We start from the raw sequence: 13,828 nt of genomic DNA on the forward strand, positions 1-13,828 counted from the left end.
TTGAAATAACAAAACAACACCAAAAGAAACCATTATTTGGATATATATAGGTATTTGTTTCTCTTATTAATTTGTATACTTGTTTTATAACTTACATTTTTTATCCACATAAGCAAGGCAAAAATATAAATGAAGGCAAAGGTAGAAAGACTGATTTTGTTTTTCTTTTGACAACAGATAAGTAGGTAGAGAAAGCAGAGAGTTCTTCAGTAGGAAAGCTATTGATCAATTTATTACTGAAAACAGAATTAAAGAACTTAGACACCAAAGGAAGTTTGCAGTTTAGGCACCATTTGCCTCCAGTCATAGGAAATTCCCTCCCACCTGAATATTATTTTTAGTAAGAGCCGACGTGATTTTAGTGAGCTGTAAGGGCACCAGATGATTAAGTGGTCATGAAGGGTACGTTCTCATATTGTCAATGCTCATTATCAGTAACTGTTTTTTATACCGGGCCTTAAATCAGATCTTCTGCTGAGACGTCTATAGGATTCTTATCAGGGATGAATGCTCCACAGAAAATGTAGGACGTATTTATTATTTCACCTAAATGTATAGGTGATACTTTTGCATTCTCACAAGCAAATAAATAACAGTTAACTTAGAATGTATTTTATTTAACATACTTGTGCATTTCCACCATGGATTAAAGACTCAGTACATTCTGTGGCTATATAAAATGATCTACTGATAAGGGAGTATAAGAAATTTACTGTATCTCAGTTGGCTTATTTTTGGAGAACAAACATGTTTAACAAAAAAAGTCTACTTGCCAAACTTCTCTTGTAGTTTCTAGGTCATTTATGAAGTTATCAAATTATATGTTGATTCTTGGGCATAGTGCTAATTTTCCAGTTTTCTGACCCTTAATGTAAGTCTTCTTGAAAATCTGAAGTAGTGTATTAGGTAGATGTTATCCTACAATGATTCAAATAGCATTATGGCTAAAATACATACTTCTAGGTTTTCCATATGTCCTAAGCTACTAGTAAAAGAAAATACGACATTTGTCCAATTTTATTAAATTGATGGTACAATAAATATACACTTATATACATCAAAAAGTGGTTGTGGATACTCTGTCCAACAAAGTTTTTAGTCTCTCTACAAAAGACACCATATAGCAAGTTTGATGTCTCAAAAATAATACACCAGACTAAGAAAAATTAGTGCTGACAGATGTAACTAACAATCTAAAAATTGTCAAATATGAAAGTTGTTATTAGAGTACTCTGCCCTTCTTTCTTAACTGTAAGATTTCCAAACTGTCTCTATGGAAAGCATTTCTTACTGAGATGAACAAAAAGTTTAGTGAACTGCATTTCCACCACGGCAGAATTACCTGAGAAGCATGTGTTAAAAACAAAAGTTCATATGTACTTCTGGACTTTATGTTCACAGCTCAAAATGAAGTAAATATGTGGCTTAGATCAGTTACTGTATTGGATTACAATTCCTAAGAAGGGTGTGCTGAGAAGAAGTAGAAGGTGAAAAAAACGTTTCCTGATGAAATCACAGCATTACTAACACAGGTGTAACATGTGACATGGATGTTGAGCAAAAATCAAACAAACCTAAGGACAAGCCATTATGTTGTTAACACCTTAAGCAAATTCCACTCACCGAGTAGCAGAGTAATTAGAAACAGGAAAATGACGTTATGTCTCTCTCTTGCACACAGATTACACACACACACACACACACACACACGCAGGGCATGGATGAAATCCATTTCTTGAGAATGGAAGTTAGTAAGGGAATAATTTTACATTTTTACATTATTGAGCATCTTCTCTGTGCCAATAAATATAATACGCTAGCCTTGTTACTTATGTTGTCCTTTTAAACTAACTTTTTTTGAGTTTATATGTACACATGGCACAAAATTAAAAATATAAAATTTATAAGGTACCAAATCTGTCTCTCAGACTCCTTTATAGCAACCACTATTATTTTTTTTCTTGGTTTCCACTTCTACATACATTCCAGAAATATGTAAGTAACCAAATGTGATACGTTATTAAATTGTCTTATTTAACTCTCACAACAAACTAGTGGAATAGCATGGCCATGCCATTTTACGTACAAAGAGATTGAGGTTCAGCGAGGTTCAAATAATATTCTCAATTATAGTTAATTAATTTAGGGAGTATCTCATTTGATCTAATACCAAGTAAGAGCATATTCTAATGTCAAATTATATTCTTTCCTGAGGCAAGGCAGAATTCTATCTTGGGGAAATAGACCATAGCTAAAAGTCCTAGACTCCCTGAAATAGATTTCAATAATATTACTTAATGATAGGTTATCTCTAAACTATTAGCACCACAATGCCTGGGGAAGAATACAATGAGGAAATAAAAATACTTTCTTTTTTTTTTTTTAAAGATTTTTTATTTATTTATTTGACAGAGAGAGACACAGCGGAAGAGGGAACATAAGCAGGGGGAGTGGGAGAGGGAGAAGCAGGCTTCCCGCCGAGCAGGGAGCCGGATGCGGGGCTCGATCCCAGGACCCTGGGATCATGACCTGAGCCGAAGGCAGACGCTTAACCGACTGAGCCACCCAGGCGCCCCTAAAAATACTTTCAAGTTGACTACTCCTTTCACGTCATGAAAATGTGAGATGACAATTAGTGTGGAAAATACAAGATTTTATTATTGTGTCCACACGTGGCATTTATTCTGGGCAAGGGAGAAACTGCTTTTTTTAATAAAGAATTTTTAAACGAAGTCATTAAAATTAAAATATTTACAGGTGGATGAAACAAGACATACTTAAAAATAAATAGTGGGATAATTTCATATTGACAAAATGATTTTTATTAAGGGAGATTTGAAAAATTACTAAGGAGATTTATTTAAAAAATTTTTTTTATTTAAATTCAATTAGCCAACACATAGTTTCAGATGTAGTGTTCAACAATTCATCAGCTGCGTATAACACCCAGTGCTCATCACATCACGTGCCCTCCTTAATACCCAACACCCAGTTACCCCATTCCCCCACCCCCCTCCCCTCTTTTTGTTTCCCAGAGTTAAGAGTCTCTCATGGTTTTTCTCCTTCTCTGATTTCTTCCCAGTTTTCCCTCCCTTCCCTGATAGTCCTCTAAAAACTTAGGACATGTTATAGGATTTGGAGGCTTAATTTAGTAGCTATGCATTGCTCAAGAAAGAATCCATATTTTCTGTGGTCATCAGCTTAAAAACCCATGGCATTTTGTTTAAATTCCAGTTAGTTAACATAAAGTGTACTATTAGTTTCAGGAGTAGAATTTGGTGATTCATCACTTACATATAACACCCAGTACTCCTAGTGCCCTCCTTATATCAGTGTTGGTTCATCACTTGTAACAAAGGTACCATTCTGGTGGAGGACGTGGATAACGAGGAAGCCTATATAAGTGGGTTTGGGGGGGGGGGTTATATATAATATCTCTGATATCTTCTTAATTTTACTGTGAACCTAAAACTGCTCGAAAAAGCAAAGTCTATTAAAAACATTAATGATAAAAAAAACTATGGCATTTTGAAAACTAAACCTTGACAAAAAAACTATGGCATTTTCAAAACTAACCCTTGATAAATGTCATAAACTAATTTTTAAGCTGTCATCTGGATTGAAAGCTTATTAGTGGCTGAAACTGCTTAATAAGGGACTGCTTAACAAGGGACTTAATAAGAGACTGATGATATACTTAATAAAGTATCTGCTGTCAAGACTCATCTAACCAGTTTATAGGTGGTTTGAGTCAAACATGAAATTTTATTTCCCAGTACTGGTGAAGGAAATGGCCCAGAACTACCTTGAAAATTTGTCTGAAATGAGGAGAATACATGCAAAATCTCTTGGGCAGATAGGCTTTCCCAACAGCCATTCTCTAATATACAATGTACAATCTATATATTTCAGAGACAGGTGTTACCCTTGTATGTAAAAGTTTGGGAAGTGCTACAGAAAATATTTATGTTGAAAAAAACTCCATCAAATGCTTTTTAAAGCAGCACAAGAGAAAATGACAAGAAAAACCCAACAAAGGGAATTAAATGTACTATGTGAGGAAGAATTTATAGCATAGTTATAAAGAAAGCAGGCAACAAAATCACAGTTCTTGAATTAAAATGATGTTGCAGATATTTTGAGGGATTTTACAAGGTCTAGGATGGCCTGTTCATTTTTCTGTATCTTGCTATTCAGCTGACTCAGAAAATAATTTATGTTGGCTTGAATAATTTTCCTTGTCAAGAAGCACCAAACACCTCTAAAAGTTACTCGATTATTTTACGGATTAGAGAGGGAGAGGTAAAGTCTGGACTTGCATTTAGAAGCTCCCTGTTTTTGTTTTTTTTTTTAGCCACACATCCTCTTCTTGACTCATGAAACTTCCCTCATTCTCTTTTCCTTTTCACAAACTTATACAGCTTTTTCAAAGAAGTTCTAATATAAAACCCAAACTATGGAGTTTCATATTCTTTGTGGACTTCGCGTGGTTGCATACCATATGAACTATGTAATACTTACTTGTCATCATCCTTTCTCAATGGAATATTAAAATAAATAATCAAGCAAATCCCCACTGAGAAACATACCACAAATTAAAGCTGCTTTAGGCACAATTTAACATACCGCTTTTTGAGGAATATCTTTTTTTTTTTTTCAGTATGCAATTTAAATAAGTATAGGCTGCAAGTTGGAGCAAGGTAGAACTCCTCCCCTTTGTTTAAGACAACTTCCACATTTCTGTGTGTGCACTTAAGGAAGTCATCCACATGTAATCACTAGGCCATCTGTGAATAGGAAAATTATAAGTGTGCTACATTTGCTGCATTCCTTCAGGCCTTAAACTTTTGTTAAAATGCTCCATAAATGGATCAAATGGACTGAAATTGTCTACATCGGAAAAGCAATAGAGGAGATAATTCATGTTGTGATGTTCTTATCCTTAATAGAAAAGAGATCAGTGAAATGCAGTGGTAAAGTAAACACTAGAGAATACTGGAAAAAATCTATCTTCATACTTAATGCTGTAGTCAATATGACTACAGTTTATTTTGTTAAGTAGAAAAAAAGTTATTTTTAAAAACAAAAGACTGGCAAAACTGAACTCAGAACACCATCAAATAATAATCTACATTTCCTTTTTAAAAAATCTAGATTTCTCATTCAAAATTCAATTAGAAATTTTATATTTGATAAGTTTCACTATTTTTATTATCAAATAATTTCTTTCTATATTTTCTAGAAAAGGGGAAAAAGAAGAAAAGGAAACAAAAGTTATATAATTTCTACATGATCATACAGAAAAATATATTCTGGAACAGGGTAATGACTCAGAATCTTTTGTGTTTTTGGTTGTTGGTATGCCCAAAAGTTAAAAGAAAAAAAGAATTGTTTAATGATGTATCACTTTTTGTTTGTATGTTTATTTAACATAGTCTAAAGGTGATTAAAAGTATGTGGAAACAATTCTTTATCTTTCAATACAGACTAAAGCTTTCTCCTTCTTCTGATTACTTCTATCTTCCTATTTCCATCCTTTAGAACTATGACTAAGCATTCTCTACCCAGCTGCATTGTTGAAGGAAAAGAAGAACACAACCAGAAAAGAAGATGGTTAGAGGAATGTGTAGAGGAAATAAATGTTTTGCTACATTAAGAAAAAAGAACATTAAAAAAAAGTTAAAAAAAAAAAGATGAATACAGAGGTCCTTCATTAACTCAAGGTAACACAATAGGGTCTCTGCCCATTGTACGACCATTAAAACTGACTGTGCTGATTAAGTTGTCCAAATGTTGAGGGTGTGACAAATCTTCTAACGACAATGAACAAGATAGACTGAATTTCATTCTTTCCTTCTGACTTGTCAAAATTCCCCCTGGAAACACCTCTTTCATAAAATGAAAACCGAAACCATTTTCTCTCAGAATATAAATTTTAAAGTTCTAGTGGGGATGTATACTGATTGAGCAGGCAATTTTAAAGACACTTATTAAGCCATTTAGATTAAAAAGAATCGCAGACTAGACTGTAAAAATCAAAGCAGCATTTAGTGTTTTTTCTTCTTTTTCAAAATATTTGAAAATATCTCAACTGACATCCTCCTAAAATAGTTTGTGATTAATAACGGAAAGTCTTGGTATATAAAAAGGAACATGCAATCTGGTTATTATCTATAGAAAATTCACTGTTTAACTGATTGTTGACTACGCACCTATTAAAAGAGATGCCGTCAGCAGTTTAGGGTCATATGGACTCTTCCCACGGCCATTTTCAAAATGTGAGTCCTCCAACTTAAAAATGTTATCCTGTAGAAAAGAAAAAGAAGGACTGAATTTATTTATAAGAGGAACTATGTTAACCTACCTGTTAATCAGAGAGAGGTTGAGTACTCATGTCCACCATCAAGGGATATTATTTGGTAAACTTTAGAGATGGCAAAATAACTTAAGTGGATTAAAACCAACTATTACTAGCCAAATATCTACTTAGCTCAGTGATTTTTAGTAACATTTAGCATGTTTTAAGTAATGATGTATAAATGAACTCTAAGGAATAAAACATGTCATGATAAGAATAGAGGGATCATCTTATCACATAGGTATGCGAAGCACAACCATAATGGCTCTTGAAAGGAGAGAATTTTAAATTTAAATGACTCTTTTCCTTCCTTTACATAGAGGAAAAAAAGAGCAATCCACTATATTAGATCTAGAACAAAATACGTATCTTATTTCTCCGTATGTACCTTCTAGAAGGAAATGCTAAACAGCATAGCAGTCACTTCCCCCACTCTATCATTCCTACAACTTTTCTGTTGTTCGGATGTTAGGGGAGGTGTGCCTAGAGGTAATGTCATCAGAACACCAGCAAAGAGGTGACACATTTTTCTCAGTGGAACATCTGCTCAGCTGAGGCTCAAGTACCCAGGAACTGGAGCGAACATCTGACAAGTACCAAGGTAGAAAGTATTCCAGAAAGCTCTGCAACAAAAGCCTTAAGAAGGAAGGAACTAACTCATGACTGAGACCCTGTTCTCAGAATGCATCAAACTACTGAAATGTCTATGTGACAGTGGAGTAAACTGGGGAGAGGGGTAATTTCTAAGCACTCTTTTTAGAACCAAGTTCTCTGGGAATTAATTAGGTCAGAATATATATGTTTTTTCCAGTAGCACATTAACTTGTCCAGAGACTGAAATAAAATAGCTTTTTGGCAATTTCTCTACTATTCACATGAAGTATTTTCTATCTCCTTAGAATAATAAGGGGTGTTCATTTGATGGCCAATAAGGATCACTTTATTTAACATTTAATATTTCTGATGGAGCTAATGGCAGAGGTTCAAATTATGACTCTTAAAATTCATTTGAGTTAGGGAAGAGTGCAAAAGGAAGCAAACCAAAAGGATTCTCCATCTTTATTACTGTGAGTGAGAATTACTGATTTTATCCTTTCCTCGCAATGATTCTCTATTGGTAATTAGCTATCCCATGGCAATGATGGTCCTTCAGCTCAGTTCTGAAATTTACAGAGCACAGAAATTTACGAGGTTTCTCAGAACTGTGGTAAGTTGTAGTGGGAAAGGCAGTGAGTCAGAAGTCAGGCCCATTTGGGCCAAGGATTAGCTCTGGTTCTTTGGTCACCAATTAATCTCTCTGAGCCGCAGGTCTCTAAAAGTCAATGCCAACAGGATATTTAACCTCCCATGTTTATTATAAGGATTAAAGAACTGAAATAAAGCATTTTTAAAGCAGCAAAATAAAAAAATGAACACTATTTTTACTTTAATACTGCTCTCATAACCACTATAACAAAAGAATATGAAAATTTGACACATATTGTTACCATTATTGTAAACTTTCCTAGCATAATCTGAAAGAAATATTACTTTAAGACAGTTATGTAAGTAACCAGATTATAAACCTGTTTACAAATACATATTTATCATAGGCACTTGAATATTAAAATGATAATATGAAGCTTGACTTATGCCAAGAAAAAATACAGAAGAATCCCTTAAGTATTACTTAGATATATTTTGGTAAAAATTAGGTAATAATCCGAAAGAAATATGCTTAGTAAAAGATATACACTCTATTGCTACAAATCACAGAAAATGTTATTAAAATTTGTATATGTGATTATTTCTCATAAGGAAGAAGCAGAGAGAAGTCATGGTGTGGTTGAAAATATTGTTATAAGTATTATTACAAATTTCTTGTCCTTATAAGACATTTTACAAAACTGACAAAAGATATAGGAGGTACCCATCAAAATATGAGACACCTGATGTCTCGGAACATGTGTCCAAGTTAATAAGACAATGCCAAGGTAGATAAGAAGTTCTTCCAACCTCATGTTTAATATTTGATTTACAAGGTCAAGGATTAAACTTCATAGCAGAGAGGTTAAGCACGTCAGTTATGGTTCAAGAGAAAATGAAAAACTACCCTTTGTCATGGTGTCAGATAATGTGTTCAAAGCTGGCCTTTTCGTTTCCCCTTTTTCCTTTCAATGTAACTCTTACCCAAATTTCTGGGTAATTCTATATTCTTATATGACTCTATTAAAGGGTAAAACACTGAATTTCCTTTCCAGCCTACTGACAAGGGAACCTGGAATAAACATAATTTGATTCCTGAATAGGGACATAAAAGACATTTCTTTTTTTTTTTTTTTTTTTTTAAGATTCTATTTATTTATTTGACAGAGAGAGACACAGCGAGAGAGGGAACACAAGCAGGGGGAGTGGAGGAGGGAGAAGCAGGCTTCCCGCTGAGCAGGGAGCCCGATGCGGGGCTCGATCCCAGGACCCTGGGATCATGACCTGAGCCGAAGGCAGATGCTTAACGACTGAGCCACCCAGGCGCCCCTAAAAGACATTTCTTACATATGAATGTTTATAGTGTAAAATTTATACCCATTATATACAGTAATCGGGAACAAAGGTGTTGATATCAGACAGAACTATCATCCCTGCCTCTTTTATTAATTCTGGGCCTCAGGCAATTCCTAAATCCTTCTGAAAGTATGTTCTAAAAAAATATCCATTAATTTCATTTTTCCATTGTTTATAGATGCCACAGTAAAATCATTCTTTCCTATACTGATTGGTATCTCTTGTGCCCCAGTGGAAATGCATGCCTGTATTTTCATCATTGGAAATTAGGATGGGAGTTTAAGATATATCTAAATGCCACAGACTCCCTAGACACACTGAAAATGTTTCTTACTTATAGCCAGACCACAGTCTAGTTCAAAAGCTTTCCTGAAAAATATCACTAATTATAGTATGTGTAAAATTTCTCAACTAAAACAGACTATCCTTTTAATATGTCTGATAAATTCAATGTGATTGATATAAACACCTACATTGCTGCTTTTGTTATCTTGTGAGAGAGACCTATTAGATGTGTAAAGATATTAACCCATTGTAAACAACACAAAACAAAATAAAACAGTATGTTAATGTAACTGAATAATAACATCTTATTGTTGTCATATGTAACATATCACATAGACAACCTTCTGGCTGGGCTTAGAGGCCTTTTGAAATCTGACTGCTACTCAATGATTTTCTGTTTTAAGAGTGTTAAATAGATCACATGTGCAAGTAATAAGACCAGAAATCCTAAGACCAATGTACACAATTAAACTTCATAGTTTATATGTCTTACTTGGGCTGAAGTAATTTTCATTTTTAGAAATCCATGAACAAAAATCTAGTTGCATGGATTCTAATTGCTTTAGCAGATACTATGAGCATATCATATAAGTTATTGGGCCATATTTTATTACATGATTGCATCACTTTTCAGCAACTATTTTTAGCTTTCAAGACCACTCTTTCTCCTTTGTCTTTTGGATTTCCTGAATGTTATTAGACTGTGGTGAGGTAAGGCATTAGAGGAAATAATAACTGTGCTAATGTCTAATCCAAAGTCTTATAAATTATAAACCATTGGTGACATCATGGCAATAAATTTCCTAAATCTCAATCTTCCCCAAGTAATAAATTTAGGTAACAAAGTTGTGATTTCAGTTGTTTTATTTAATGATTAAAACATAAACAATGTTTGTAAAAAGAAAGAAAAAAAAGAAAATCCTACATATATATGATAGAATGACCATTTTGGGTGGGAAATGAAATAAAATTGAGTCAAGCCAATACATGGACAGTATTTAAAAACGTGTATTATTCTATTTTTTTCAAATTGCTCTTTCTCCTCTCTGTCTCTTCACAAGACCCACCTTGTTTGTCAGTTATAATGAATTATCAAGTATTCCCTGGTCACACTATGCTTTTTCTCATCTCTGTTTGAAACCTCTTCCTTCTCCCCTCACCTACCCTTCAGCCCTCAACGCCAGGGTGAACTTCCTTTACTTTAAGAGTAAATTAAAAAGCCTCTTCCTAGGAGAAGTCTTAAGAGATTCCTGCAGATATAATTTATTAGCTTCCTTTGTGCATATCCTAATTAACAATACTACACAGGCAATGACTATATTGGCTTCAGCAAAGACGGGATGTAACAGGATCTCACAGGAAATACTGTGGCATACTGTATTTTGCCCAAAGGAGATGTTTTTGTGGATCAAATTCATCCGGCATTTACTTTTCCTAAAGGTGACTAGATCTATGTTGCACAATATTATAGCTATGAGCCACATGCGGCTATTTAATTAACTAAAACTAAAAATTCTACTCCTCAGTTACACTAGCTGTATTTCAAGTGCTCAACAGTCACATGAGGCTTGTGAATACAGGGCTGCACAGGTGCAAACATTCCCATTGTCACAGAAGCTCTACTGGAAAATGCAGCTCTAGATCCTGAATCTCATTCCCATAACAGCAAAGAATAAAATTGGAAATCAGGAAGGCCTCCAAGGAAAGAAGACTTGTCATCACACCACAGTCATAGTAAAAAAAAAAAAAAAAAAAATTGTCCATAAAATCAACAAGTAGGGATTATACTAAAAACACTAGTTTTTTTTTTTTTTAAAGATTTTATTTATTTATTTGACAGAGAGAGAGACAGCTAGAGAGGGAACACAAGCAGGGGGAGTGGGAGAGGGAGAAGCAGGCTTCCCGCCGAGCAGGGAGCCCGATGAGGGGCTCGATCCCAGGACCCTGGAATCATGATCTGAGCCGAAGGCAGAAGCTTAACCGACTGAGCCACCCAGGCGCCCCCCCCTTTTTTAAAAAAGATTTTATTTATTTATTTGACAGAGAGAGACACAGCGAGAGAGGGAACACAAGCAGGGGGAGTGGGAGAGGGAGAAGCAGGCTTCCCGCCGAGCAGGGAGCCCGATGAGGGGCTCGATCCCAGGACCTGGAATCATGACCTGAGCCGAAGGCAGACGCCTAACGACTGAGCCACCCAGGCACCCCTAGTTTTTTATTTTTATTAACCAGGGTTATACTAAGTACCTTTTAATGGCAGTCAGTACAGATGAATAAATACATGTCCCGAATAGTCCTGTATGTCATTCTTCTTCCATTTGAATCACTTTTCTCTAATCTATGCAGGTACACATTTTACTCATTATTTAAAGTTTAGGTCATGATATGCGATACATTAAATGTTCACTGATTTCCCCCAGCAGAAAAAATAATTTCTCCCTGGAACTTGCATAGCAATCTAGTCATACTCTCTTAGTGTCATTTGTTACCTTCAACTTTGATATTCCATGATGCATATGTTATTTTTTCCCCTATTAAATTATTTTGAGTTGAGGGGAAAAAATTATTCGCTATGTATTTTTTTCAAATACTAAAATAGAATTGAGTTAAAGCTCAGTGAAAGAATGAGTGAATAAATGAATGAGTGTGTGACTGAGTGGAAGAGGCCTTATGGAAAAACTATGTAACAGGAAAAGAAAGGACATAAGCCCTAGACGCTAGGGGCTAATGATTTAAGGATATGACCCAGATGAGCACAACTCTGTGGTAGAGGCAGACTATACAATTCAAATATTAAAGCAAGTTTTAAAGTAAGCTCTAGGAAAAATCATATTCTTTAACTTTTTCGTGTTATTGTGTTACTTTTTATTATTGATACTTGTTATACCCTTCAAATATGGGTTTACTCTTACATAAATGATAAAAAAATAAAACCTAGTGACAGAGTATAACCATACAGTCCTTTTGTTTTTACATCCCTGTTCCTCTTTAATAATTTTCACTGGGCCTTATTAATAAGTACTACCCCTCTTAATAGAGACATCTTCGTTGAGGGTAAATTTACCAGAATGTTCCTTTGCAGAACTTCAAAAATCTTTCTGACCAATGTAATCTCTCTGCCGTGTATACTATCATTCCAGTGTAACCATTCCACTTCACCATTTTGTACTCAACAGAACTTATGTCTAGGAGCTCCTGGATACAGACAAATGGAAAAGCAAACTAGAAGAGCTGTTTGGGCTTGCCAAATGCAATTTTCTACTTAGAAAATATATAATTTCTTACTGGTATTTCATCTTTCTATTTTAGAAAGTTTTATGAAGCACTAATATAAAAATTAATATGATAAATACATGGTGATCTGTGATTAAGAATTATATTTGAAATGTAAAGGTACAAGAAATAAAAAATATGTAACAACAGCACATTATATACATACAATATTACACTACATACATGTATACATTATATACATACAATATTATATGCTTATAATGCTATTTGGTGGTTATTTCACTTAACAATGAACATATACTAAGTGTTAATGATATCCTAGTGCTTCAAGTATATTATTTCACTTTAATCTTCAAATACCTCTATTATTACGCCAGCTTTGAGATGAGAATGAGATGAGATGAGAAACTGAGACATTTACATATAATATTCAAAGTCATAAAACTGATTAGTGGCGAAATAAGAATTTGATAACAGAACTCTTTCCAAATCCATGTTTTTAACCACTATACTTAAAAAAAAATGGGTTTACCACATAGAGTATGTGAGACGTACCCTAAAACAGTAGAAACTGGAAGCCACATGAGTTCAAAATGGGGTTTTCTGTTTCAGCATAGGAAAAAAAGGCTTTATTTGATTTCACACTCAGAAGATGTATTTTGGTGAGAGATGAGTGTATCTGTGAGCATGCATGTGTGTGTATGTGTGTGCACTGGTTGTGGGTGCAGAGGGTCAGAGGAGCTCATAGAGAGAGGGCAGAGGAAGCAGGGAGGCAGATTGTTCTATCTGGGGGAAACAGCATGAATAAAATCCCCTCACAAATAAATTCATATTTGATAAATAACAAAGTTGAATTTAGACAATGAAGAATACATACATACATTAAGAGATAAGGCTAAAAAATACATTTGGAATCAACTGTGGAAAGTTTTCTGTGCCAAAATAAGCACTTTAATGTGTATTCAGAAGGTGTCAGTGACACAGTGATAATTTTAGCTGGAGAACAATAGCATCAAAGAGGTGCAATATTATGATGAATCTGACAGTGACGTGTAGGATAATTTAGAGACATACGTGCCTGGTGGCAGGAAAAGAACTGTTGCCATTGTCGGGGGAGGGGAGAATTAGGTCTTTTTACACATTACAGCAATTTAAAGAATTTTTATACGCTATATGTTGGTGTCTTGGTCAAGTTATTTGGTCAAGTTTCTTTGTAGCTCACATTTTTTAAACTTCTTTTGCAACAGAATCCACTTTCATTTTCCAGCAAAGCTATGGATTATTTCCTCAAGAAAACTGAAGCTAAGCATATACATGTTTTATAAGCAGTGTTTAGGGATTATTGGCTTTATGTGGTAGTCATGTTAAGTGTTTCCAAATCAGTTATTTTATAAAGACCTTTCTATTTCTAAC

General features: G+C 34.5%; 1 protein-coding gene across 1 annotated transcript in view; it reads right to left on the reverse strand.

Moving 5' to 3' along the window:
• SEMA3A (semaphorin 3A) overlaps positions 1-13,828 on the reverse strand; it is a 202,670-nt gene that overhangs the window by 77,827 nt on the left and 111,015 nt on the right. Inside the window, exon 5 of the mRNA XM_021689684.1 lies at positions 6,213-6,306. Within this exon, the coding sequence (XP_021545359.1) occupies positions 6,213-6,306 (94 nt within the window). The remainder of the gene's footprint in view (positions 1-6,212; positions 6,307-13,828) is intronic.

This window comes from Neomonachus schauinslandi, chromosome 12, assembly GCF_002201575.2.
Source record: "Neomonachus schauinslandi chromosome 12, ASM220157v2, whole genome shotgun sequence".
In the NCBI taxonomy this organism is placed as follows: domain Eukaryota; kingdom Metazoa; phylum Chordata; class Mammalia; order Carnivora; family Phocidae; genus Neomonachus; species Neomonachus schauinslandi.